The sequence below is a fragment of the Typopeltis vanoorti genome, chromosome 13 (assembly GCF_054136105.1).
Source record: "Typopeltis vanoorti isolate ZY-2024b chromosome 13, IOZ_Tvanoo_1.0, whole genome shotgun sequence".
Classification (NCBI taxonomy): Eukaryota; Metazoa; Arthropoda; class Arachnida; order Uropygi; family Thelyphonidae; genus Typopeltis; species Typopeltis vanoorti.
The window spans coordinates 53,491,360-53,516,504 of NC_143561.1; the positions used below are offsets into that span (position 1 = coordinate 53,491,360).

A 25,145-nucleotide genomic window follows, 5' to 3' on the forward strand; every position below is an offset into this window, starting at 1 on the left:
TAATGGGAATCCATAAATCCACTTGCACAGGTGCAGCAAATACCCTAATGATCATGCAGCTTCTCATTGAAAAACGGATTACTTAGTGGCATTAACGGGACATCGCATTGCAAAAGTCTGTTGGCAAAATGCTGAATGAAGTTATCACAATTTCTGTAGTGTCCAGGTAATAATTCTACAATTTTTTCAGAAAAAATAACAGATTGAAAATCTTGTTTACAAACATTACACAAAACTTCTGATTTTAATAACTAAGTGATTTCAAAATATTCAATTATCACTCAGTTTTCAGAACCCAAGACCCTCATATGTCAATTAATCATTCCTAGCAAAAGAATACCTTGCTTCACAAAATGGTATCAACAAAATCCTCATTATCCTCTAACTTCTTCATAACTTCATATAAAATATAACAGCTTAACTAGGAAGAGCAAAACTGTTAAGCACTCACTTTAGTAAGGTGTGTACATCCAAGGCAGATCTATTAGCAATTTGGGTGCCATGATGGAACTTATTAAAGGATGGTTGTGAACCAATTAGAAGTAAACAATGAAAGAAAGACTGCCAGAAGGAAAATATGTGATAAGTATATTGAGAGATGGAAGTGCACTGACTTTTTTTTTCCCCCCACAAGCTAGAGGTTAGGCCAGTAGAATAATTGTCGACCAAATTAGAGTTACTCTGGCATACTGTTTGAATTGTAATGTAGCTAAATGAGTATTTGGGCTTAGGTGCTATATTGCATTCATGTTGCACTTTGATGGAATAACTTGAGCAAAAAGAGAAATAATTAAACAACAAGTTTAATCAATTTTAATATTTCGTCTCAGTCATCATCAAGAATACAATGTTAAAATTATAATAACACACACACACAGAAACATGCAAGAAACAATAAGTGGAAGAAATAAGATGGAATAAACTGAGACTAAAGCCCTATGAAGATTGTCTTCTATGGGTGCTATTGCACCCATAGAGGGCACCCTCGTTGGGCTGGAAGTCTAAGAATTAAAAGTTTCCCAAATTTTGGAAAGTTTAATACAACCATATTTATTAAGCTTAGGCTCATTTTGTAAGTCTGCTGCAGGTTCTAAAAATTCTTTCAAGTTTGTATTTTTAATTTGTATTTGCTACAATAGAGCATGGTGGTTTTCTTACATCTGATTCTATGTAAGATATCCAAAGTCATGGTCTTTTAGACCTGACTGACCACAATTGTGGCACCCACAATCTAAGGCTAACTAACAGAATTCATAAAAGGCACCTCTCGCAGGACTTTAGTATCTATTTATTCTATCTTCTTCTACTTATTGTTTCTTGTGTGTGTGTTATTACAATTTTAACTTTGTATTCCTGATAATGTCTCTGTGATTGAGATGAAATATTGGAAGATATTAAACTTGTTGTGTAATTATTTCTCTTTGTGCTATAAGTTATTCCATTCAAGTGTAACATGAATGTAATGTAATGTAGCTTGTCTGTACATACATATGTGTATAATCCAGATGATGATATTAATATTAATATGAAGAAATGTTGGGAAATTTTATTATTCTTAACATGGTGGTAGTGTAGTCAACATAATATTATTATTATTACCCAAGATCCCATGGAGTCAAAGACTCATCTAGGAGGTCCTTTTATCAAACACACAGCTCATCATACCATGCTTTAAACACACTCAAATTCTCTGCAGACACCACACTCTCACAGGCAAGGCATTCCAATCATTCGCAACTCTGCATGAAAAAAAACCTGCTTCTCACTCCCCTGCTCACACCCTCCTTATACATCTTCCAGGGATGAACTCTGGTTCTCTCCTGATCTCCCAGCATTTGCTATAGAACCTCTCAGCATTGATCCTATAAAAATCCCTTAATAACTTGTAGGTCTCTATCATATCTCCCTCTCCTCCTGTCCACCAGACTCTACAGGTTGCATCTTCTCAATCTTTCCTCATACTCGACATTCCAGAGGTTAGAAACTACCTTAGTCAGTCACCCCTGGACCCTCTCCAACATCTCTTCATCCTTCTGAAAACCAGGTGACCAAATCTGGGCACAATACTCCATGTGTGTCCCCTAAATTTCAGATCCTTATCCACTATCACCCCCCAGATCTCTTATTTCCTCTACCTCTGACAATATATCCTCACCAAGGATAAATTCTGCATCCCATTTTTGTTTTCCAAATTTTAAAACCTTACATTTTGCAACAACGAACTCACATCTCCATTCCCAATCACTCAATTTATTCAAGTCTTCTTGTAAGGCCACAACCTCTTCTCTAATCTTCATGGTTCGTCCCAACTTTGCATCATCTGTAAACAATTGAATATCTCCATCCAAATCTTCACCAATATCATTAATATACAAGTTAAACAGCAATGGCCCTAAAACAGACCCCTGAGGCAAGCCACTAATAACTTTCCTTTTCCTGGATATCGTTCCCCCATAATACCTATCAGATAGCCAGTCTCCAATCCCATATCCAACCCCATCCACTCCAGTTTGACTATCAACTTATCATGTGGTAATCTATCAAAAGCCTTTGCAAAATCTAAGTATATTACTGTGTACCCTTCTCCTCAGTCCATGGAAGCAGTCACCTTATTGTAATACATAAGTAGATTACTAAAACATGACATCCCTTTAGCAAATCCATGCTGTCCATCAAAGATAATACCATTGTTGTCAACCCAATTCTGGATCCTAGTTCTCACAAGCTTCTCCAACAACTTAACTACAACACTTGACACACAGATAGGCCTATAGCTTGATTGAATTCGATCACCTCCTTTATGAAGTGGCACAATCTTGCCTTCCTTCCACTCCTTAGGAACTTGACCGAGTGCAAGACTCGTATTAAAAAAATATGTCAAGGCCAGCGGCAACTCCCTGGCATATTCCTTCAGAATATGTGGTAATATATTATCAAGTCCCACAGCCTTATTTACATCTAGTTTGCTCAACTCCCCATACACCTCTTGCTCACTTAGTCAGTCTCTCTTCCCCATCATCAACCGCTCTCAATCTCTCCATGAAGTTTATCATAATGAACTGAAGAGGATAATTAGGATCTACAAAGAGAAATGGGTAAATCTTTTATCTTGTATAGAGGACAGCATGGCTTTGTTAAAGGTAAATGTTAGTTTAGTATTTCAAATTCTGCCAAGGCATGTGCCAGGATTCCACAGGTGGTTGGTTATACAAACTCGATGGATGAGTATGCAAAACAGGCTTGTAAACACATGGATAGCAGTGACCAGTGATGTACCAAAGGGTACTTGAACATTGTCATCTAATGCTATCTAATGATATAATAGCTAGTCAATGTAGTAATAGATAATTATTTCTGATTATGCAAAGTTAGAATGGGGTGATAAAGGACATTTCCAACAGAGAATCCTTGAAGGTAGATCTTAGCAAATCGTTTCCATAGCCAAATGATAAGGAAAATTAGTTCAAGCTTAGAAATGGCAAGGGTATGCATTCTGGACTAAGGAAACTACATGTAGTGTATTATCATCATTAATTTCCTGATATGTACCCTCAAGAGGAGTTCAGGCTACTATGACAGCATTCCATGATTAAGTTTACATTATTATTAATCTCTTCATCACCAACTTTCCCAAAATTAGTCTATTACTTATCAGCACTTGAATACTATCACATCTAACATTTCATTCTTCTAAGGCACTTCTGACTGAATCAATCCACATAGAGCTTAGTTCACTGCCATCTTGTCATCAAACACCTGCTTTGCTAACCTTTCCTATCTCTCTCTCTCTCTTTCATTCTGTTAAGTGACCATATCATCTTAGATTAGAGCTGCTCTCACATTCTTGAATGTTAGCATCGAGTTCCTTTTTAATATCTTCATTTTTAATACAATTCTGCCACTGATATGACATATGTTCACTTCTCTAATTTTTCACAAAATACTCATATCTGTAGTATCTAGTCTTTGATCAAGTACTTTATTTCTAACCCACTTCTCAGATTCATAACTTATATAACTCACCATACCAGCTTTGCTTTTTCTGCTGTCTATTTCCAAATGTAATTTCCCATCACTAAAAACTGTACCAAAAAAAAAAAAAAAAGCTGAAATATTTTAGCTGTTCTATAGGTACTCCATTAAGAAAACATATTTCTATGTTCCTGCCTCTTTAAATAGTTTTGGTGTTTTTTTTTTTTTTTTTTTTTTTTCCCATGCTGATTTTCATGCCAAATTTGCTACAAGTATTAGGCAATTTAGTTAGAAAATGCTGAAGATTTGCACTGGATGAAGGCAGGAGTACATCATCTGCATAAAGAAAAGAGCTAAGTTATATAACTCAGATTCTAATATCAGGTTTGATGTCACTTTCTTTCAAAATGCAATGCATACAGATTGGAAATAATGTGCATCCTTGTTTTGCCCCTGATTTAACATCAAACTATCTTCCTGTATTCCCTTGAATTCCAACTGCTGACTTACAACTTAAATATAAACTATCTACTGCTTTGTATAAAGTTCCATTTACTCCATATAATTGTAGTCTTGAAAAGCTTTTCTCTAGACACCTTGTCATTATGCCTTTTCCAGAACTACAAAACTTAATTACAGATTCTCATCATATTTTCATGATTTCTGTTTGCCATCATCATCAAATTACTGATATGTACCCTCAGAGGATAATTATGATAGTATTCCATTAAAAAATTACACCATTACTAACTTCCAATTAACAATTTTTCTCTCCAAATTAATTTGTTATCTGTCAAGATACCAATATTATCAGATCTTATATTTCTGTTTTTTAAGGTGCTTTTTACTACATAACTCCATTTACATCTTAGTCTTCCTCTAGGTCTTTTTCCTACCAACCTGGTGAAGAACATTGTTTTGCTAATCTTTCCTCTCCCATTCTGTTTACGTGACCATACCACCTGAGATTAGATGTATAACACATTACAGAATGCTAACAATGACAGTTCTTTCCTAATACAGGTAGGTATTCAAAAATCTGGCAACCTCCGGACCTGAAGGGTGCCGGATTTTTTAAAATGCCAGATTTCGGATAGTTATATATGCTGTATATTTTTAACAGAAAATGACTACCTGTACAGTCCTTTAAAGAAAGAAAATTAAACACTAAATGAAAAGCTTATGAAATTTTAATGTTCACCAACTAAATATAACGGTTCTACTTTTAGTTCAACTGAATAAAATAGTTCCTCAGAATTTTAATTAATAAAATGTTGATGGTGGTGACATTTTTAATATCATACACTGTTGAAGAGCCAATGTCATATGTTTCACAAATGGTTCGCATAGACACGCCACTATCAAGTTTTTTTTAGCACTTCCACTCTCTCTGCGATCGACAACACACAATGTTTACGTTTTATGCCACCTCTTTTCTTTGCTGAATCCATAATGGGGCTATACAGCAGCAAATAAATGATAAAATGAGAAGGAATAAGCAGGTTATCGCAATGCTTATCGACTGCAGCGTCATCAAAACATAAACAGTGGCACGCACGCCAACGCAGTAAATTTGAAAATGCGCGCTCAGAAATCCATGCTGGAGATCTCAAGGAACCGGATTATCAATGGCTGGATTTTTGAATGCCTACCTGTACCCTCATTTTTAAACTGATACTGCAATTGATGCAATCTATTTGCTCCACTAATCTTTCCAAGAACTCTCATATCAGAAGTCTCCAGTCTTTGATCAAGTGTTTTATTTCTAACCCAGCTCTCAGATCCATAAGTTAAAATTGGTTTGAGCACTGACTTGTATATGGCTAATTTAGTGTTCTGACTAATTTCTTCCTTATTCATATAAATCAATTCAACTGACTTCCTACCATACCAGCTTACTAACTCTGTTGTCTATTTCCATATTTAATTGACCATCTTCAGTAAAAATTGTGCCTAAGTTACTGAAATGTTTCACTTGTTCTACAGATTCACCACTCAGGATACAGTTGATGTTTTCCAATGTTTCTGCCTATTTTCATTGTCTTTTTATGGCTAATTTTCACACCAAATTTATTACAACAGTTATTCAATTTAGTCAGGGAATCTTGCAGACTTGTACTAGATTTATTCAGAAGTATAACATCATCTGCATAAAGTAAAGAGCTAAGATTAACATCACCAGTTTTGATATCAGATTTAATACCACTTTCCTTCATGATATGATCCATATAGATAATGAATAACAGTGGACATAATGCACCCCCTTGTTGCAGACCTGAATTTACCTCAAAACATCCTCCTGTACCTCCTTCAATTCTAATTGCTGACTTATAGCTTAACCCCCCCCCCAACCAGGACATATATATACATACATATATATATATATATATATATATATATATATGTATGTATGTATTGAGATAAATCTGGTTATGATTCTGTAACACCTATTGAATAACATGGATAAAAAGTGCAAGTTGGTCTCACTATTTCATCCACCTCAACTGGTAGAGAGGTTAAATAGAAATTATGTATTTTTTTAATATAATATTCCATTCACACCACATAATTGAAGAGCTTTCCACTTGCCACCTTGTCGTATGCCTTTTCCAGATCAACAAAACTCAAATACAAATCATTGTTATACTCCCAAAATTTCTCAACTATTTGTCTTAAGTGAAAATTTGATCCTGACAACTTCTATTTGGCCTGAATCCAGCTTCTTCTTCACTAAGCTTCCCTAACACAATTTTTCTTAGCTGTTCAAGTATACTTACATAAATCTTACCAGGAACTCAGTAGGGAAATACTTCTATAATTCTCACATTGAGTTTTATTTCCCTTTTTATACTTGGGCATTATGAGAACTCTGCTCCAATCATCTGGAATTTGATCCTATGACCAGGCCTTCTGAATTATGCAATGCAGACAATGTAAAATTTTTATACCACAATATTTGAGCAATTCTGGTCAAATTTTGACCAGAACTGCTCAAATATTAGCTGCCTTTCCACATTTCAGGTTTCTAATAACTTTTTTTTTCCTACTTCAAGTATGGATATGTATTCCTGATTGCATTCCTGTTGGGAATTTTCTACCACCGTGTTGACACTGCTTGTTTCACTTAACAGTCTTTCAAAGTGATTATTTCTAACATCTAGAATATCTTTATCTTCAGGTCACCTTTATCATCTCTGTTTCTTTTTACAGTACTTTTTTCTCTATTCCTAAGCTCTTTCAACAGCCTCCAGAATATTTTGCCACCCTGATATTTATTTTGTATGTTCTTACCAGTCTTCCCATGACTTTTGTTTAGCTAGTTTCACACAGTTCTTCACTTTCTTACATTTTTCTCTGTATTCCCTTAAGAGCACAAGCTAACTTACTTGCTAGTAACTTTCAATATGATTTCTTCTTTTCCTTCAATGCCTCTTTAACTTCCTACATCCACCGTGGAGTTCTGATTTTTCTATCCTTACAGTCAATCTCAAGACTTACCTCTTTGGTTGAATCAATCAATTTTATTCAGCATTTGCCATTGAATCTCCAAGGTTTGGTTCTTGTTTTCAAATTCTTTCATTTTTTCTTCAATGATGTTTGTGTATTTGAGTCTATAGTTCATCTCTGAAAGCTGCTCAACCTTGATTCATTTTAAAAACTTTCTTACACACTCTGCTTTTCAATATGAAATTCAATTTTGTCCTGCTCAAAACTAAATAATACAAAACTTAAACTCAACTATGAGTTTAAGTTTTAAGAAATTCCTATGTAATTCTCACATTCAGCTTTATTTCTTTTTTATAGATGCAAACTATGAAAGCTCTATTCCAAACATCTGGAATTCGGCCTTCTGACCTCTGAATTATGCAGTGTAGCCACTACAAAACTTTTGTACCTCCATATTTGAGCAATTCTGGTTGAGTATCATCTACTCCAGATGCATTTCCACATTTCAAGTTTTTGAAGTTTTTGATGGCTTTTTGTACCTCAAGTATTGATACACACTCCTGTTTGCATTCCTCTTAAAAATTTTCTACTGCTTCTCTTTTTCAGTCCAGTCATCTAAGATTTCCTTATATTTAGTTTTCATGTCGCATTTCTCATCTTTCATTCCTTTTCCAGTACACTTTCCTCCATTTCTAAGCTTTTTGAATAGCCTCCAGAACATTTTGAAATCTTCCTGATATTTATCTTCTATATTCTTTCTGAAGTCTTCCTATGACTTTTGTTTAACTGCTTTTACAGATTTTTCTCTGTATCCTTTTAGGGCATTTGCTCACTTATTTGCCAGGAATTTTTCATATGCTTTCTTCTCTTTAATTCTTGTGTCCATCATGGTGTTCTTATTTTTCTATCTTTGTAAACAACTTCACTACATACCTCCACAGCTTAATCAATCAAAGTTTTCTTCAGAGTGTGCCACCAAGACTCCAAGTTTCGGTTCCTGATTTCGAATTGTTTCATTCTTTCTTCAATAATGTTTGTGTAGTTGATTCTACAGTTGACCTGTAAGAGTTGCTCAACTTTAACTCTTTTTAAAACTTTTTTTACATACTGTTTCTTTTCAATTGATATTCGTTTTTATCTTACTTAAAACTAAATGACGATCACTTCCCATTTCAAATACTTACACTCTTGTATCCTGCACCAGCATGAAGATATCACTAGCCTCATGGACTAATAATGTAATCAATGAGGCTTTTCATTTTTCTTGTGTCTTTTCTCCAAGTGAACTCATGCACATCTTTGTAAGTCCATATTCTGAGCAGAAATCCAGCCAATCCTTACCATTATTCATTAGTCTTGTCTTTTTCCCCAAATTTTCACAGAACATTTCTGCATGCTTGGTGGGATTCACTTCTCACTCTGCTGTTTAAATATCCAACAAGTACCACTTTTTCCATCTTTGTTATGCCACTGCCCACTCTAATGACTCAAAAAACTCCACTTCTTCCTCACGACAACTGAAAAGATCGCGCAAGCAAGCAATGGGTAACTAAGGAGATATTTGGCCTATACAATTGTGAATATGAAACTGAGAGCATGTTGCCTTCAAAGCTTGAGAAATAGATGGAAGAGTCAAGGATAAGAGAAACACATAAGTTAGCAAGGGAATAATTTTACAGTATAGACAGTGCGATTTTACAGTTCTTGTTCCTGCACATTAGCCTACTATAGACAGGCTGAAAAATCGGTTACATCTACATATCTACCTTCAGAAAAAACAGCCAGAACTTTAAAGAAATATAATCTCTATACTGCTTTCAAATGTCATTTGAAGATGGCTTCCCTTCTCCACTCTCCTAAGGATCCACTTCCCCCCCTTTCTGTTCCAGGTGTTTACAAGTTTCCTTGTTTTTTACAACTTATCATATTATGATCAAACTAGGAGATCTGCCTAGTTAAATACAAATATATACACACACACACACACACACACACACACACACACACACATCATCTGCCACAGCTATGGTCAGTCAGGTCTAGCAGACCACACTTTAGATTCTTACCTTGCAAGAATCAGATGGAAGAAAAGTATCATGCTCCATCACAAAATATGAACTTGAGACTCTTTTTTAGAATCAGTAGCGGATTTTTAAAAAACCAGCCTAATCTTAATAAATATGGTAATGTTACATTTCCCAAGATTTGGGAAACTTTAATTCTTTAATAAATTAAATTTAATTAAAATTAAACTTAATTGGGCCTACCACCCAACAATTAAGACTAGCCAACTGCACCCATAGAAGGTGCCCCTCATAAGACTTTATTCTTTATATAGTCTAATTTTGTTTCTTCCACTTATTGTTTTTTGTGTGTTAATACAATTTCAGCATTATTTCTGAATATGTCTCGATGACAGAGGAGATACTGAAATGATTAAACTTGCTGTTTAATTCTCTGTGTTGTAGTTATTCTATTAAATTGTATCATGAGTATTATATCTACCTTCAAGTACATTAAAACTACATCTGCGATCATCTGTATGACAAGTCAACATGGGCAGACCATGCTTTGGATATGCCTCCACAGAATTAAATGGAAGATTACAGCTGTCTCTCTCAGACAGAATTACAGTCTGAGAGAGACTATTTCTGGAATAGTATCAGCTATGAAACACTCTCCCTAACCTCAGGTTTGGCCACATTAATTGCAAAGGATTTGGGAGAGGGTCCTAAGACCACAACTAGCCTAACTCTTCCGAATTAACTATGTTTTTATCTGGCCTCTAGAAGTCACCTTGATAGGACATCAGTTCCTTTTTTGATAGGACATCAGTTCCTTTTTTGATAGGACATCAGTTCCTGGTTAGAAATCTAGTGAAATATCCATTGTGCTATTAATACCATATAGAGCTTATGAATTATCACCAACAACTATGCTTATCTGCACAAATATCTAGAAAATCATCTCTGAACATGTCACAGATTATGTGTCACTAGACTCATGAAACCTCAAGACAGAACATGCTTTCTTTTTTGTAGCTATGTTGCAATTGTATTATTATTATTTTGGTAACCTCCATGGAGTCCGTACTCATTATGGGAGGCTCACTCAACCAGCATGATGTCTATCATAATGAACTTTGAAGTTATTTAAACTCCCTACATTCACTGCAGCAAAGCATGCCACTCACCAACAACTCTCCACATAAAAAAATCTACTCCTCACACCCTTCTTCACCACATCTTTATACAACTTCCAGGGATGGCCTCTCATTCTTTCCATCTTAACATTTTTTTATAATCCCTGCAATATTAATGTGGTAAATGCCTTAACTTGAAGATCTCTATCATAATCCATATTCCCTCAAACATTCTTCATAACAAACACTCCTGGATCCTGATATCACTTTGGTCATTCATCTTTGGATCATCTCTACTGTTTCCACATCACAATGAAAAACTAGGCAACCAAATTTGAGCACAATAGTTCATGTGTGGTCAAACCAATGCCTTTTATAGAGGAACCACCACCACCCAACATGTTAATGTACTTTTTATAATATCAGCAACACAATCTGCAGTCTCTGCAACACTTGCAATGTGCCTACTTTAGTCCACTATCTACAATTACCCCAAGATCTCGAATCTCATCCACTTCCTGAAGTACAGCTCCACCAATACAACATATAGTCTTATTATATATATATGTACCCCAAAGTGTAACACTTAGCATTTATTAATATTAAAACTACAATACCATTTATCTGTCCAAGTTAAAAGTCTATTCAAATCTTCCTAGAGAGAATTAACATCAGCAATACTTCTGATAATTCTACCTAACTTTACATCATACATCATTTGAAGATCTCCAGTCAATCCACATGAAACAGCATTAACAAATAAGTTAAACAGTACAGGCCCAAGAACAGAATCCTAAGGCATGCCACTATTCACCTTCACTTGCCAACATCTTTCAGAAGACCAATCTTCAATCCATCTATTATCTAATCCCATTTTCTGCAGCTTATACACCAATTTGTCATGGGGTAATTATCAAATGCCTTAGCAACAACATGGTATCATTTATGATGGCCAGTGATGGGGTTATATTAAAGCTAGCAAACACATTAGAAAACTGAACACTTGTTCACCTTAACTAATTTCAGTTCTGTTAGTCTTTTTGTAAGTTTTGTAATAAGTGTTTCAAAGTAAAAACGTCATTTTTTAATAACCTTTTGTGTATATTTATAAACACACACTTGCATACTATTTTAAATCAAGAATTTGGGGCAGTGGTGTTTTCTTATATGTTTGAAAGTAAAGTAAATTGCTACAATAGCAAAAGCTATCTGAACCTAAAGAAAAATAATCATCACATACTTACAGATAAAGCAAAAAAAAAAAAAAAGCACATACTACTTCTATTTGTATGATTTCAGGTTTTATTGCTTTTCCAACTTTGTAATATTTTGTTGTTAAACAACTATTTTATTACAAATGTGTTTTTAAGAAAAAAAAAAAATGCTTCTGCAAAGAGTTGATAAACAGTCAAGAGTACTTGGTGTATTCATCTGAAACAAGTAGCCATTTCATCTAGGTTCGTAAGAACACACTGCAACATCCAATTCAAATATGAACTCACTAACTCTTTTTTTTTTTTTTTTTGAGAGGTAAGATGGAAGGAAAAAATTGATTCCTATGAATATATCTGAAACTAAAATCATTATTTCAGATTTATATATTAATATAAAAATAAAAGATATTCAGACTATTAAAATAAATTATAAGACAGAGAAACAATATACAAATATTCAAATTAACTTATAGAAACCAAAATTAAGGCCAGATAAAACTATTGAAAATACACTTTAACACAAATACAAGAAAATACACAAATCAAATTAACTTATAGAAACTCAAAGTTAGACTTTTCACCATTTACTAAGTCAAGATTACAGCAGTTAATATCTTTAATTTATAATAATTTTTTTTTTAAAAAAAGGCAAATTAAGTTTGAGTGTGGTTAATAGTTGGAAGGGGATCAATCGTTCGATGCTGTTGGCACACTCTCCCTCGATGAGTCTTTGTACTCCCTGGAAGTGTCACATAAGATTAATAATAATATTCATAGCATTATCAAGTAAGCTTTATTAAACATTTATATATCGAGCAGTTATGTAAATAACATCTGCAGGGCATACCATGGACCAAATTTTATCAACATCAGTGATGAGTAAGTTGCAATGTTCTAATTATTAGAGAGAATTACCCATACATCTATTGAAAAGTATATACACTTTAAGAAATAAATTAAATGTTTTCTTGGTTATGTCAATTCAAGAAGGAAAAAAAAAGCAATCCATGGCACAATTTATACAACTAACTTTATGTGGAACAGTATTTTATAAAAAAAAAAGTACACAGCCAATGAATTGAAAAGATCTAACAGTTTTTGTGGAATATAGTGTCATTTGTCTTTTTAAATACTTGGATGTACAGCTTCTGCACTGATGATGATAAATAAAAGATACCGAATTTATATTTTAAATCTTTATACCTTTTTAAAGTATAGGAAGGACAAGTGTACTATGAGGCACCAAGATGGAAGGAAAAATAGTAATAATAAGTTCTGTATATATGATATGATCCTGTAAGAGATCAAAATGTAAATAAACATAAATCATTGCAGAATAATAATTTGGGGAAAACTAAATGTGTATATATAGATAAAATGGATCACATTTCACAGAAAGGAAAATCACAAATACATGTATACAAAATAATCATTAGTTTTCTAAAAGAACCTATACCTTGTTAGTGGGCTCCGGCTTCGGCTTTTACTTTTGGACCACGAATACACATTCCTGGAATAAGGACTTGGACTTCGTGAAACATTACGCCTTACTTTAAGTTGCTTCATTTGCCAGAACTGAGGACTAGGTGATGAAGGAGTTCTAACTATTCGATAAGCTTCTGGTGCCTCTGGAGATGATGATGATACATGCTTTTTTTGTCTCTCATGATCTCGGTCCTTTTCCTTACCATGTTCCCTCTCATGAAGGTTATCATCATAGGAATGCAAATGGGAATGAACACCTCTGTCAGAGTCTTTTTCTCTCTTTTCCCTTTTTCGTGAGTGTCCACTTCCATATTCCTTAGAATTTCTCTCAGGCTCCCTAGTCTTCTCTTTACGTTCTCTTGAAGAATATTTTATTTTATCATTATATACACGGCTGTGCTTATGTAACTTAGATGATGAAGGTGATGAGTCTCGTTTACCTCGTCGTTTCCTTCTCTCTGAACTTCTTTCGTCCCTGTTCACTGGTTCAGGTGTTTTCCTTCGGTAAGGAGAGCTTTCTTGCGAAGCTTCAGGTTGATCAAAACAAGAAGAATTAGAACTAACATCGTCATATTCCACGAGTGGTTTAACTAATACGGGGGATTTTTCTTTTTCGGGTTGTTTCGGATATTTCTTTTTATGAGCTTTATGAGCAGATTTTTTATGCTTACGTGAACTTACTTGTAAATGACGCTTACTTCTTCCGTGAATACCTGCCCTACTGCTATCTGGTGTTTTATCTTTTGCACTACTACTAGTTGTCGAACGGCTTCGATGTTCTTCAGAACTAGGCATTGTTTCAATCATTAACTCCTCATTCTACGGTTACACTACACCACACCACACCACATTAGAAATAAAGAGATAAAGCACATTTACACAAAAACTCTTACTACAGGCCATTACTGTCGAATACAAATTACTTCACTTACCACGAAGATCCGCCATTTTGAGCATTTTGCAGATTTCGTTAAGCCTAAAAGTCTCCGATGCATTCAACGTAATGACATCGCAGAGAATTGCTGTTCATGAAAGAAATCGCATGATTCATTTTTATATAACGTAATTCTCATCTATTTCAGAAGTTAAACTGCAAATCATTTCGAACTTCTTCTTAAATTATCTTAGGTTAAAACTGTTGGGAAATTTCAGTTATGAACGACGTTCAGGTATATATTACATATATATATATATCTCTATTTTCATATTTTATTTCCACATGTAATTATTTGAGTCGAATTCCTAATTTTATGAGTTCAAGCTTTCAGTTTTTATATCAAAAACTTGAATAGTTTTAAAGCAGTACGCTTTGTACAAAACTAGCTCCGTCTAAACACCAACAAAACAAAAACAACGACGAAACGTAGTACTCTTTCTAAGAGAGAGAGAGAAAATCTGACGAGTCTATACAATCAAGAGCGACAACAGCGACACATCTGTAGCCGAAGTCTACAAAGCAAATAACATTGAGTGTGTACCTCAACGAGTAAATCATTCTCATTTAGATACATTACGTCGGTTTCGTAAAAAAAAAGATATTCTTTCGCTTTAGTTTTGCTTAACATAAAAATATTTCTATTAAATATATACGAATACATACTAATACACAATCGAAAAATAAGCAATAAGAGTTCAGAGGCTTAAAATATTGTAAATACAATGAAATGAAAGAATTTAAAAAATATATATAGAATTTTATTTAAAAAAAAAAAAATTACAGACATTACGGATTACATATATTGGCCTCAAAACTTAGTTGCTTCGGCCATAATAAATATAAAAAATACATCCATTTGCAACTGGATAGTCACTTTCTTCTTTATATCAGTTTAGCATGACAAAAAATATTTCTGCTAAATATATACTACAGCAGGATCTCTAAACAGACAAGAAGCATTCCAGGATAAAAATATTGCAAACGCATTATTAATTTAAAGGATTAAAAACAATTAGTGTTTTATAAAAAAAAATAAGGAGCCATGCAAACAATATACTAATTACAAAATATAATGTCAAATTCTAAAGTCTCAAGAAATTAATGCATTTCTTTATGCGCTCCATAGACTCTAATTTGTGTGCGAAATGTGCATGTGTGTCGTTTGTTCTGATATCTCGAGACTTAAGAATTGTAAATTATGGTTTAAAATTGCATATGCAGCTCATGATTTCTGACTCAGGAATCCCAGGGAAAGGGAGGTTTGTGACCGTCTTTAAGCGATTAATGACTAGCACCATCCAATAAAACTACACACTGCTGATTGAAGCTGTAAAATAACTTGTAAAAGTATACCATATACTTTGATCAGAGCATGATACTATTTGAGAAAAAGAAATCTACTCCACCAGCTGGAAGATCACCAAATAACCGGTAACTTAATTCCAAATGAGCATCATGATGGATTCTCTAATTGGCAATCCATAGCGGTTCTGCTTACCAACATCACTCATCTTAAACTCAAACTGTGGAAATTCATGCAAACGTAAGTGTTTGCTCAAGCCATTTGCAGAGAATATTTGATCTGTTCTGGTAAGAGGCTTTCAAACCAAATTATATAGTAGCAAATAAATTAATATAAACACTTTCATTTTAAAGAAAAATTTTAATTTCACAGTAAAATAAGTGCAAAAATTAAGCTCCAACTTTACCTAAAAATGTATATGTGCTCCTCTGATCCCAATAAATTCATTAATTCGCTTAGGCGTGGAATCTACCAACGTAGAACGCATTTTTATTTCTTATTTCTGCATCTAAAAAACATACTTTTATAATGGATTAGATTAAGTTATACTTTGTATCACAATTTAATTTTCCAAGTCCCTTTTTCACTATAGCCCACAAACTTTTTATTGGGTTAATGTCAAGCGTGCTACTTGGCCACTGAAGCAATTGGATGTTGTGATTTTTTGAAGACCTCTTTCACTTTGTTGAAGTGTAGTATGGAGCGAGATCCTGTTAGAAGATGAATTTTTTGGATCTGTGGGACCAATCTTTTCTCCAATAGTTTGATGTATTGGTCACTTTTCATCCTACCATTAACAGAAACAAGTGATCTTGTCCCGTCATGTGTAAAACAACCCCAGAACATCTTTTTAGCTGGGTGTTTAGGAGCTTTAAAGGTGAGGAGGTGAAGTCTTCTCAGCCGCTGATTTACGAAGATAGGGTACTCGTTCTCCTTGGACAAAGAAATGGCTCTCATCTGAGAATATGACCTTCTTTCACTTGTCAAGAATCCAATCTTTGTAAACTTTTGCTGGTTGGAGGCTCTTTATCTGCATAGCATTTGTCAACAGTTGTTTCTCCAGTCCTTCCTGATTCAACAATTTTCTATGGTAGCAGGTCAGGTCAGAAACATTAATCCTACTAGTTGCCAAGTCTTTAAGTCTACAGCAAACAATCTTGGATTCATTTTGCTCTTTCTAACTAGTAAACGATCTTGATTAAGTGCAGTTTTTTTGCCCATATTTTCCTTTTCTGTCAGGAGAAAAGGTACCTGTCACCTAAACCCCTTAAAAGTGCATTAATATTACTCAATCCATCACCACACTCATTGGCAATTTGTCTTTGAGTCAAGGATGTGTTTTGAGAATGAGTACATATTTTTGAACACTTTCTTGGAATGTATTCATTTTATAGCTACATAAAATGAATAAAGCACTACTAATGTCAAACTGTTTACACTATTAAAAACTCACACCACTATTAATAAATATCGTAGAGACTTAACACATCAGAACATCAAAATCGAAAACGTTAAACCGAAATCAAAATCAAACTTATTGTGAATTGAAACAAAAACCAAACAAATACCCGAACACTTGAGGAAATTTCTGCTTATTCAGATTAATTTGTTCGCTGCTGTAACGTTTTCTGATCTACTATCCACCCTTTGAAACTAGATTTCCTCCATAGCCTGTATTTACCGACAATGCCCTCTAGTTGAGGGCATTATCGGTAAAAAAAAAGACCTGTGCTCAAATCCTGTCTGAATCTTTGAAGGGCTTCTCAAGTGAAAGTGAGTTGACCAATTTCACACCTAGTGAAAACTCAGGTTTTCATCCCTCAAAACAGGCAAAGCAAGCAAAATAATAATCGTAATTTACAGACATTGCATTCTGGCCTCACAGTCTTAGTTGCTTCTGCTAAATCTAAAACAACCACTCCATTGCAACTGGATTGTCAGTTGCCTATATGATTGATCAATCTGTGTCATGGTGAAGCCTTTTTTTTCCCTAACTTCTCCTTCAACTCCTAGGGCTATACACGTTCATCCACACGCTTTTCCTTGCTAATTAATGATCTTCTTTTGCTAACATCAATGCTATTTACTTTATACCGTTCTTGTTTTTCACTGGACAAACATTGCATGGTCAAATATCCCAAACAACATGAGCATCCATAAAAAATGCCTTAACCGCTGATCTCTTATCATACTTCAGTAACATGAGTAGCACATCATCGACTTGAATGCTACCAAAGCACGGTGTTTGATTTCACATAATGAAGACCACACTTTTGTAATCCTTAATCAGATCTCCACCAAAATTAGATTTCTCTTCTTACACATCTAGCTTTTTCTGTCTATCCTGCCTCCATAGCCGCCTTTGCTTTAATAAGAAATAAAATAAAATAAAAAGTGCTATTTTCTGCTGCAGACAAAGATCAGAAAAGTACACTTCACTTTTCAAAAGTATGCAATTTATTTACTTATTCTAAAGATATATATATCGCCTATATTAGAATCCAGTTCGCATATTCGGAGTGGCGCACTATAATCCTCCCTAAAATGCTAAACTCTCTCCATAAGAGGGAAGCCGGTTAAATAATCGCACATCTGTCAATACATTTAGGAGCTAAGGGAATTTCATACACAGTGTGAGATTGCCAACATGCTTGTTGGATGCCTGCACTAACTTAAATAAAAAATTTCACGATTTTCAGGAAGAGGATTTCTGGATTATGTAACTCTAATCTTACTAACGGTACTAATCCTAATGTACTATAATAAGTTAGTAACGTTTCTTGACACACATTAAAAAAAAAAAAATTCCAGTCACTTTCTCAAGTACGTTCTGTTCTGCCTTGCCTTTTCTTTTATCTATCGTTCTTCCAATTGCGCCTCTGTAGCGCAATTGGAAGAATGACGGTACATTGCGCCCTTCGATTGGAATAGGCCTAAGTTCGATTCTCGTCGCGACGGGAGGAATCTTTATCTGGTCGATTTCAATCGAAGGCGAGTTAGCCGATCTCATACGGAGGTAGCAGGGTTTTTTCTCCCGGAAACTCGGGTTTTTCATCCCGCATACATACAAATCGGCCCTTCAGAACACACGCAATTTACAGACAAAAATTACTAGTTGTGGTGGTGTTGGAGGTGGGCGGTAGATGGCGTTGATGGAGATGATTCGTAGTAGAGGTTAGGTGTAGAGACAGTTGTAGGTGTCCTCCCGCGATGAGTCTTCGGACTCCTTGGAGGTATCAGGAATAATAATAATAATAATAATAATAATAATCTATGTTTTTCATGAGCGATGTTCCAATGGATAGCCATTTCTGCGCTTTTCCATAAGCCTGTAACGCAACCACGAGCAACTGGTGGTCAGTTTTCGCAAAATTACTAAATTAATTTCTCATTCTCCTCTTTCTAACATTAACTCTCTGCTTTGGAATTTTGGAACAGTTTTCTGTAAGCACTCTATAATCTCTAGTTATTCAAAAACAAAAATAACAAAAAAAAAATTCAAAAAAGATTTTTTACTTGTCTTAGTTACTTATTCATACATCGCTCTGTTGTGTTAAATGCTTGAAACTTCTCATATGTGAGGTTGATAAAAAGCAAATCTTTTATTGGTGAGAACATCTTTTTTCTTAATTTTTTAAAAATAAAATAACCTTTTTCTTTTCTTTTTTTTTAAATTTTATATCCTCATCTATCATTTAAATGATTTTTTTTCTTAAAAATTACCCGAATTAATGGCCTTTAGTTGTCTGAAAGTTTATTAATACTGTACAGTATTATTACTGTATGTTCCTAAACATTTTGAGAATATATGCTGATTTGAATATGCCATTAGTAAATGGTTGTCATTTTAAAGATTCTCAGAATTTTCAGTCATGGTTGATATTCAACTGATATGGAGCAGTGTAATATATCCTTTTGTTCTCTTAATTTTACTATGACTCTTTCTTTTTGCGGGATTACGATCTTATCGACATCACATTCCATGTATTTCAGCTTCTGTACAAAGATCTATAATTACTTATTCACTTTACTCCTCATCTTGTATAATTTTCCGATGCCTCTCATTTATTATTACTGTTATTACGGTAATATTACTGAATACATATCGTTATTTAATGTAGGCAATTTTTATGGAATCCTTGTTTTCCTGTTCTAGTAAATAGTTATTTTTCATTTTTCTTTAGTAGGAAAATTTTGGAATTCTAACTGTTCATCCGTTTCTTTCTCGTACATGAATTACACGTGTTTTGCATTAATTGTTATCAGATTGTGTGTGTGTGTGTGGGGGGGGATTTTACTTGTCTTTCCGTGATGTATGATTTACAACGAAGAGGCAATTTACAACGAATATAAATTTATCCATCTCGTTATGAGATCAACTGTTTTTATAAACAGTTGTTTGCAAAAACCGTTTGCCAATTTCGTCTACTTGAATGCGCTTGAAGTAAGATATCTCAAGTTTTGCGGTTCAGCAGTGTCAACTATGATTCAGGGGAATATGATGTATGAAGATGGATTTGGTTTTGCTACACAGTTTCAACTTCTCGGTCTACAAAAGTTAGTACGGCTAAATCGGCCTCGTCTGTTCCCTATAAAGGAATAAAAGGCGTAAGATAATTTTTTGTTTGTTTGTTTCAAGAGCGTAGACTAAGGCAAGTTATGCCGCAGATAGTCGATATTTTTAATTTGTTCGATTGGTTCTGAAAACTTTCAAGTATCCATTGGCTGTTCTTGTATTATTACATTATAACAATATATGTCATGATTTTTTGGTTTATTATTATTATTTTTTTTTTTTTATTAAAAATGGTGGGTATTGAAATATACTATTTTGTAATTTTAGAAAATAGTAATTAATTTTTTGATCATTTAATGCCCAAAGCTAGGAAAATATCTTCAGGGAGGCGTTGAGAAGTTTATGGAACCGAAAAGGACTTCTAAGACAAATTCTATCCTCACTACTGTGAATCACCTTGTTAGTAAATATCCACCGAGATACTGAAGGAACGAGGATGAGCAAACAATTTGCGACACAGCTAGTCACACTGTATTGTTCCTTGGTTTAAACTACACACACACATATGAATATGGTAGTATAGTATAATCAAATGGCGTAACAAGATAAAATATGAGGCTTACTGTACTCGTCAAGAAACCTCTGTGAACAGAGAAACGTTAGTTACTTGGATAAACTCGAACACAAAATAGTGAAAGATGCGATTGCCTTTCGTTGCTGTTTTTTTAACTGAAAGAAGCAGCAATAAAAATTAGATGGAGATAGCAGAGAAATTAATTAAAATGCCATGGACATATCATTGCTGTTTTCAGCAAAACGTATCAGCTAAATAATATCGTTGAGAGCAAAAGAAGAAGAGAAGAGATACTTCAAAATTTAATATAAGGTGATGCATTCAAGCAGCACAGGAAAATAGAGGAGTAGCTATCGTATTCTATTCTATCTATTATTATTATATCTATTATCTATCGTATTCTATCTATGGATTATAGCGAATGTAGAATGATAGAATGTAGTGTTTTATGGCAAAAGGTTTTTGAAAAATTCGTATTATTCGTCATCATCATCATTATCATTATCATCAATTTCCTGAGAGCCTGTGTAGCTCAGTGGATGTGGCGTTTGCACACCACCCGCTAGGCCGCACGAAGGAAGTCTTGGTTTCGAGTCTAGTCGGCGACTAGAGGAAATTTTTCTAAGCCTTTTTTCGACCGGTTCCCGAGTTAGTCGATCTCTGGCACGGGCAAGCAGGTTTTTCCTCCCGGAAACTCGGGTTTTTCGTCCTGTAAACTCAACAAAATCGACCATAGAACCCACATTATTTCAGACATTAAATATATTGTGTTAAGGTTAGAGACCACGAGATGGCGGCACATTTGAGCCGTCTCTCTTCACTGCGTACCGCTTAATTAGTGATAGCCTTGGGCCATCTGTCTCTGATTGGGTACCAGTGGAGATTGAACTGCCCACTCAGTCTCCAAAAGTTAGATAGGGCTAAATGGCCTCGCCTACTCCCATATATACGGGAATAAAAAGGCGTTAGCTGATTTTTTTTTTTTTTCAATTTCCTGATATGTACCCCCAAAGGGTATTCAGGTTACTATGACAGCACTGGATGATTAAGTTTACATTATTATTAATCTCCTGCCCACAATTTTTCCTCCAAAGTAGTCTATTACTTGTAAGCACTCTGATATCGTCATATCTAATATTTCGTCCTTTTAATGCAGTTCTCATTTAATTAATCCAACTAGACTTTGGTCTTCCTCTGGGTTTCTATTCCTTCCTCAGCCATTTTATAAGATTGTCGGTCCTATTATGTAACTCTCTTGTGGGGTCCCTATTAAGTTCAGAGTAAGTATGTATCTGCCTCTAAAAATTCAAGAATTTTATGGCAGTAAAGGCAAATATTAGAGGCAGATACTTACTCACTCTGAACTTAATACGGGCCCCACAAGAGATTTACATAATAGCACCAACAATCTTCTAAAATCAACTTCTGAATTACCAAGGGATATCCGCCTTTCGCTCAGATCCGTTCATCCTCTTATCCCACGGTTGTACGGCCTTCCTAAAATTCACAAAATAAATACTCCCTTAAGACCCATAGTTGAAGTTATCGACTCGCCCACATACAATTTATCTAAATATCTCGCCTCTTCCTTAAAACACCTCACAGGTAAATCCTCTTCTTACATCAAGAATTCAGCTAACTTTATTTCTAAGATCAAACCCTCAAACTGAACAAACCAGATATGATAGCAAGCTTCAACCTTGTTTCGCTCTTTACCAATGTGCCAACCCAGGTGGTTCTCATTATTCTCAAGAACAAATTATCAAAGAAGTTATTCGCTTTACTTAGTCATTGTGTCAACTCAGGCTTCTTCAGATTCGAAGACAAGATCTACAAACAAAACACCTGACTAGCAATGGGTAATCAGCTTTCCCCGGTGCTAGCAAACATATTTCTCGAAGACTTGGAAGAAAAAGCAATTTGTTCGGTCACGCTGAAACCTAAAATATGGCTCCGTTATATTGACGATGTGTTTTTTATATGAGAACACGGCCCATATAACCTCAAAGTTTTCTTAGATCATTTAAATAACTTTCATCACAACATTAAATTCACCTCTGAGCTAGAAGTTAACAATTGTCTTACTTTTTAGACATAAAGCTAACCAGAAATACTCATAATATTAAAATTTCAATCTTCAGGAAACCAACACATACAGATAGATACCTGGTGAGATCCTTATTGCAAGGTTTCTCTCCAAAAATTATTGAGAAACTTTTCTTTCACCGTCGTTAACAAACCAATGAAGATTCTACTACCCCCAGAGCTTACATCTCCTTATCTTACATCAGTTCCTTTTCTCCCCAAACTTGCAAGAATTTTAAAAAATTTCAACATCGAAACGTGCTTCTCTACTTTATCAAAACTCCGATCTATCCTTAGTCTGCCTAAAGAAAAACATCACTATCTTCAGTTTCCAGGAGTATACAGAATTATTTGTAGTTGTTGTAAACCTTAATACGGACAAACTGATAAATCAATCTGTCTCCAGCTTGAAGGGCACAAAAGCGACATCTCTTATAATAGAATCCGGGCCAGAGCCCTCTTCAGCCATGTCTTGCTCTCTGTAAACTCTGATGAAGGCCGCCAACACCAAAAGACTGGAATCTAACTTCTAATATTCACAAATGGTACGATGAACTTGAAAGACGTATCTCGGAGTCAAAAGAAATCGTTGTCGAATCTACCCACATGAACAGCAACCTTAGCTACATTTTACCAGATTCTCATAGCTCTGCTATTCAGTACTGGCGTTTTCGCGAGATCACACGCACGCATAAAAAAGAGGACTCCAATTCAAACTTAACTACAGTTTTCGAAAGCTCTCATGTTGTATGTAATGTTTCTGTTGGTCTTTTTGTATATACCTTTGAGCTTTGACTGAATGTTATTATTCAATTTATATCTGCCTTTAATGTAATAATCTGTTTGTCTTCGGCTCCGCCAGTGCCAAAATTTCCCCTATCTGCGATTTTTTGTACTAAATCTTTTTTTTTTTTTTTTTTTTTTGCGGAAATAATCTCCCCATTCAAAAGTCTCAATATAAAATTTGGTCTGATTCTATTTATTGGTTTTAGCTACAGAAACCTTCAAATAGGGGAAAGTTATTTTATGGCCACCCTGAAAAAAAATATATATATATTTATTTATTTATATAATTTATACTTTTTTTACTTTTTTCTTTCTTACTTTTTTTTACTTTATACTTTTTATACTTTATATATACATTCCTGATTGTTTTTACTGTATTCAGGGAGCATTGGGCAGCAGTCGTAATATCCTTATTTTGATGGCGGGCACGAATCATCATGATACAAGTTATTCTCTTCCATGATTCAGGTGGGTTCCAGCTATCCATCCTTTCTGACATCTTGTATATGAATGAAGAAGGGTCCAAACTTTTAAATGAAGAGAAGTGTGTGTTAATACATGTAACTTACGGAAAAATATAATTAATTATAAATATGTCAAATTTATCCCGAACACCCTGTATATATACAGCAATGCTTTTTTTTTTCTGGCGTAACATACATACTGGAACAGCGTTCTGGCACCTATTTTTTTACAGTTTTTTTCAATTTTTCAAAAAATAGTAGAGCCTGTGTAGATCAGTAGAAGTGGCGTTTGCACTCTACGGCGCTTGACCGCACGACGAAAGGCGTTCGAATCTAGTCGCCGACTAGACGAACGTTTTCTAAGCTTTTTCTAGACCGGTTCCAGAGTTAGTCGATCTCTAGCACGGGATACCGGAACTTAATGGAAGTGAAATGGGTCATATTATTCATTCAACAAATGCATGTATTAATATTGTGAATCATGTAAGTGAAGAAATGAGAAAAATTGTGCTTAAAGAAATCGTTCATTCCAAAAATGTAATTTCATTGATAATTGATGAATCAACAACAATAAGCAATAAAACCACTCTCATAGTGTATATTCGATTCTGTATTGACGGTGTTGGAATTAATTCATCGATAAATTTATTTTTGGACTTGATCGAACTTGAAAACGTAATGGCAAAAAGTGTATTTGATTCCTTACTCCAATGTCTTAACTATTATGGGATGACAGAAGATTATTGAATGTCTTTTCTTAAAAAAGTAGGTGTAAAAGTGGAGTGAAAAAATTGCTGTCAGAAAAATTTCCTTCTATTATAGTTTGGAAATGTACTAATCACAGAGTAGAATTGTCAGTAAATGATGCTGTAAAGAAATTTCAGGAATCAATAGATTCAAATCTATTGACCTACTGTAGGAGATGTCACCTCTATGTTCCTCAAGACGTAGTGAAATAGATTTATCTGTCTGATCAAAATAAGGTCGACCACAATCGCAATAAAAGACAATAGTACGATTGTCTTTTATACTCGATCTGTTGATGTAATTTTATCATGTCCCTGTCATTTTTTGTATAATTCTTTGCCTGTGATACCTGAAGAAGTTAAATCATTCAACGAAACTAGTTGTATCTTAATATTAAACCTTGTTTTTTTTTTCATTCTCGGTATATAGTCATTTAACTAATTTTATATATATATATATTTTTTTTTTAAATG

General features: G+C 34.4%; 1 protein-coding gene across 2 annotated transcripts in view; it reads right to left on the minus strand.

The window, feature by feature from the left end:
* The window catches only part of Cdk12 (Cyclin-dependent kinase 12), a 585,582-nt gene extending 570,936 nt beyond the window's left edge, over positions 1-14,646 (minus strand). For both annotated transcript variants that reach the window (XM_090402548.1, XM_090402547.1), the window contains exon 1: positions 13,232-14,646. In XM_090402548.1, the coding sequence (XP_090258674.1) occupies positions 13,232-14,067 (836 nt within the window). In that variant the 5' untranslated portion in view covers positions 14,068-14,646. The remainder of the gene's footprint in view (positions 1-13,231) is intronic.
* Between the last annotated feature and the right edge of the window lie 10,499 nt (positions 14,647-25,145).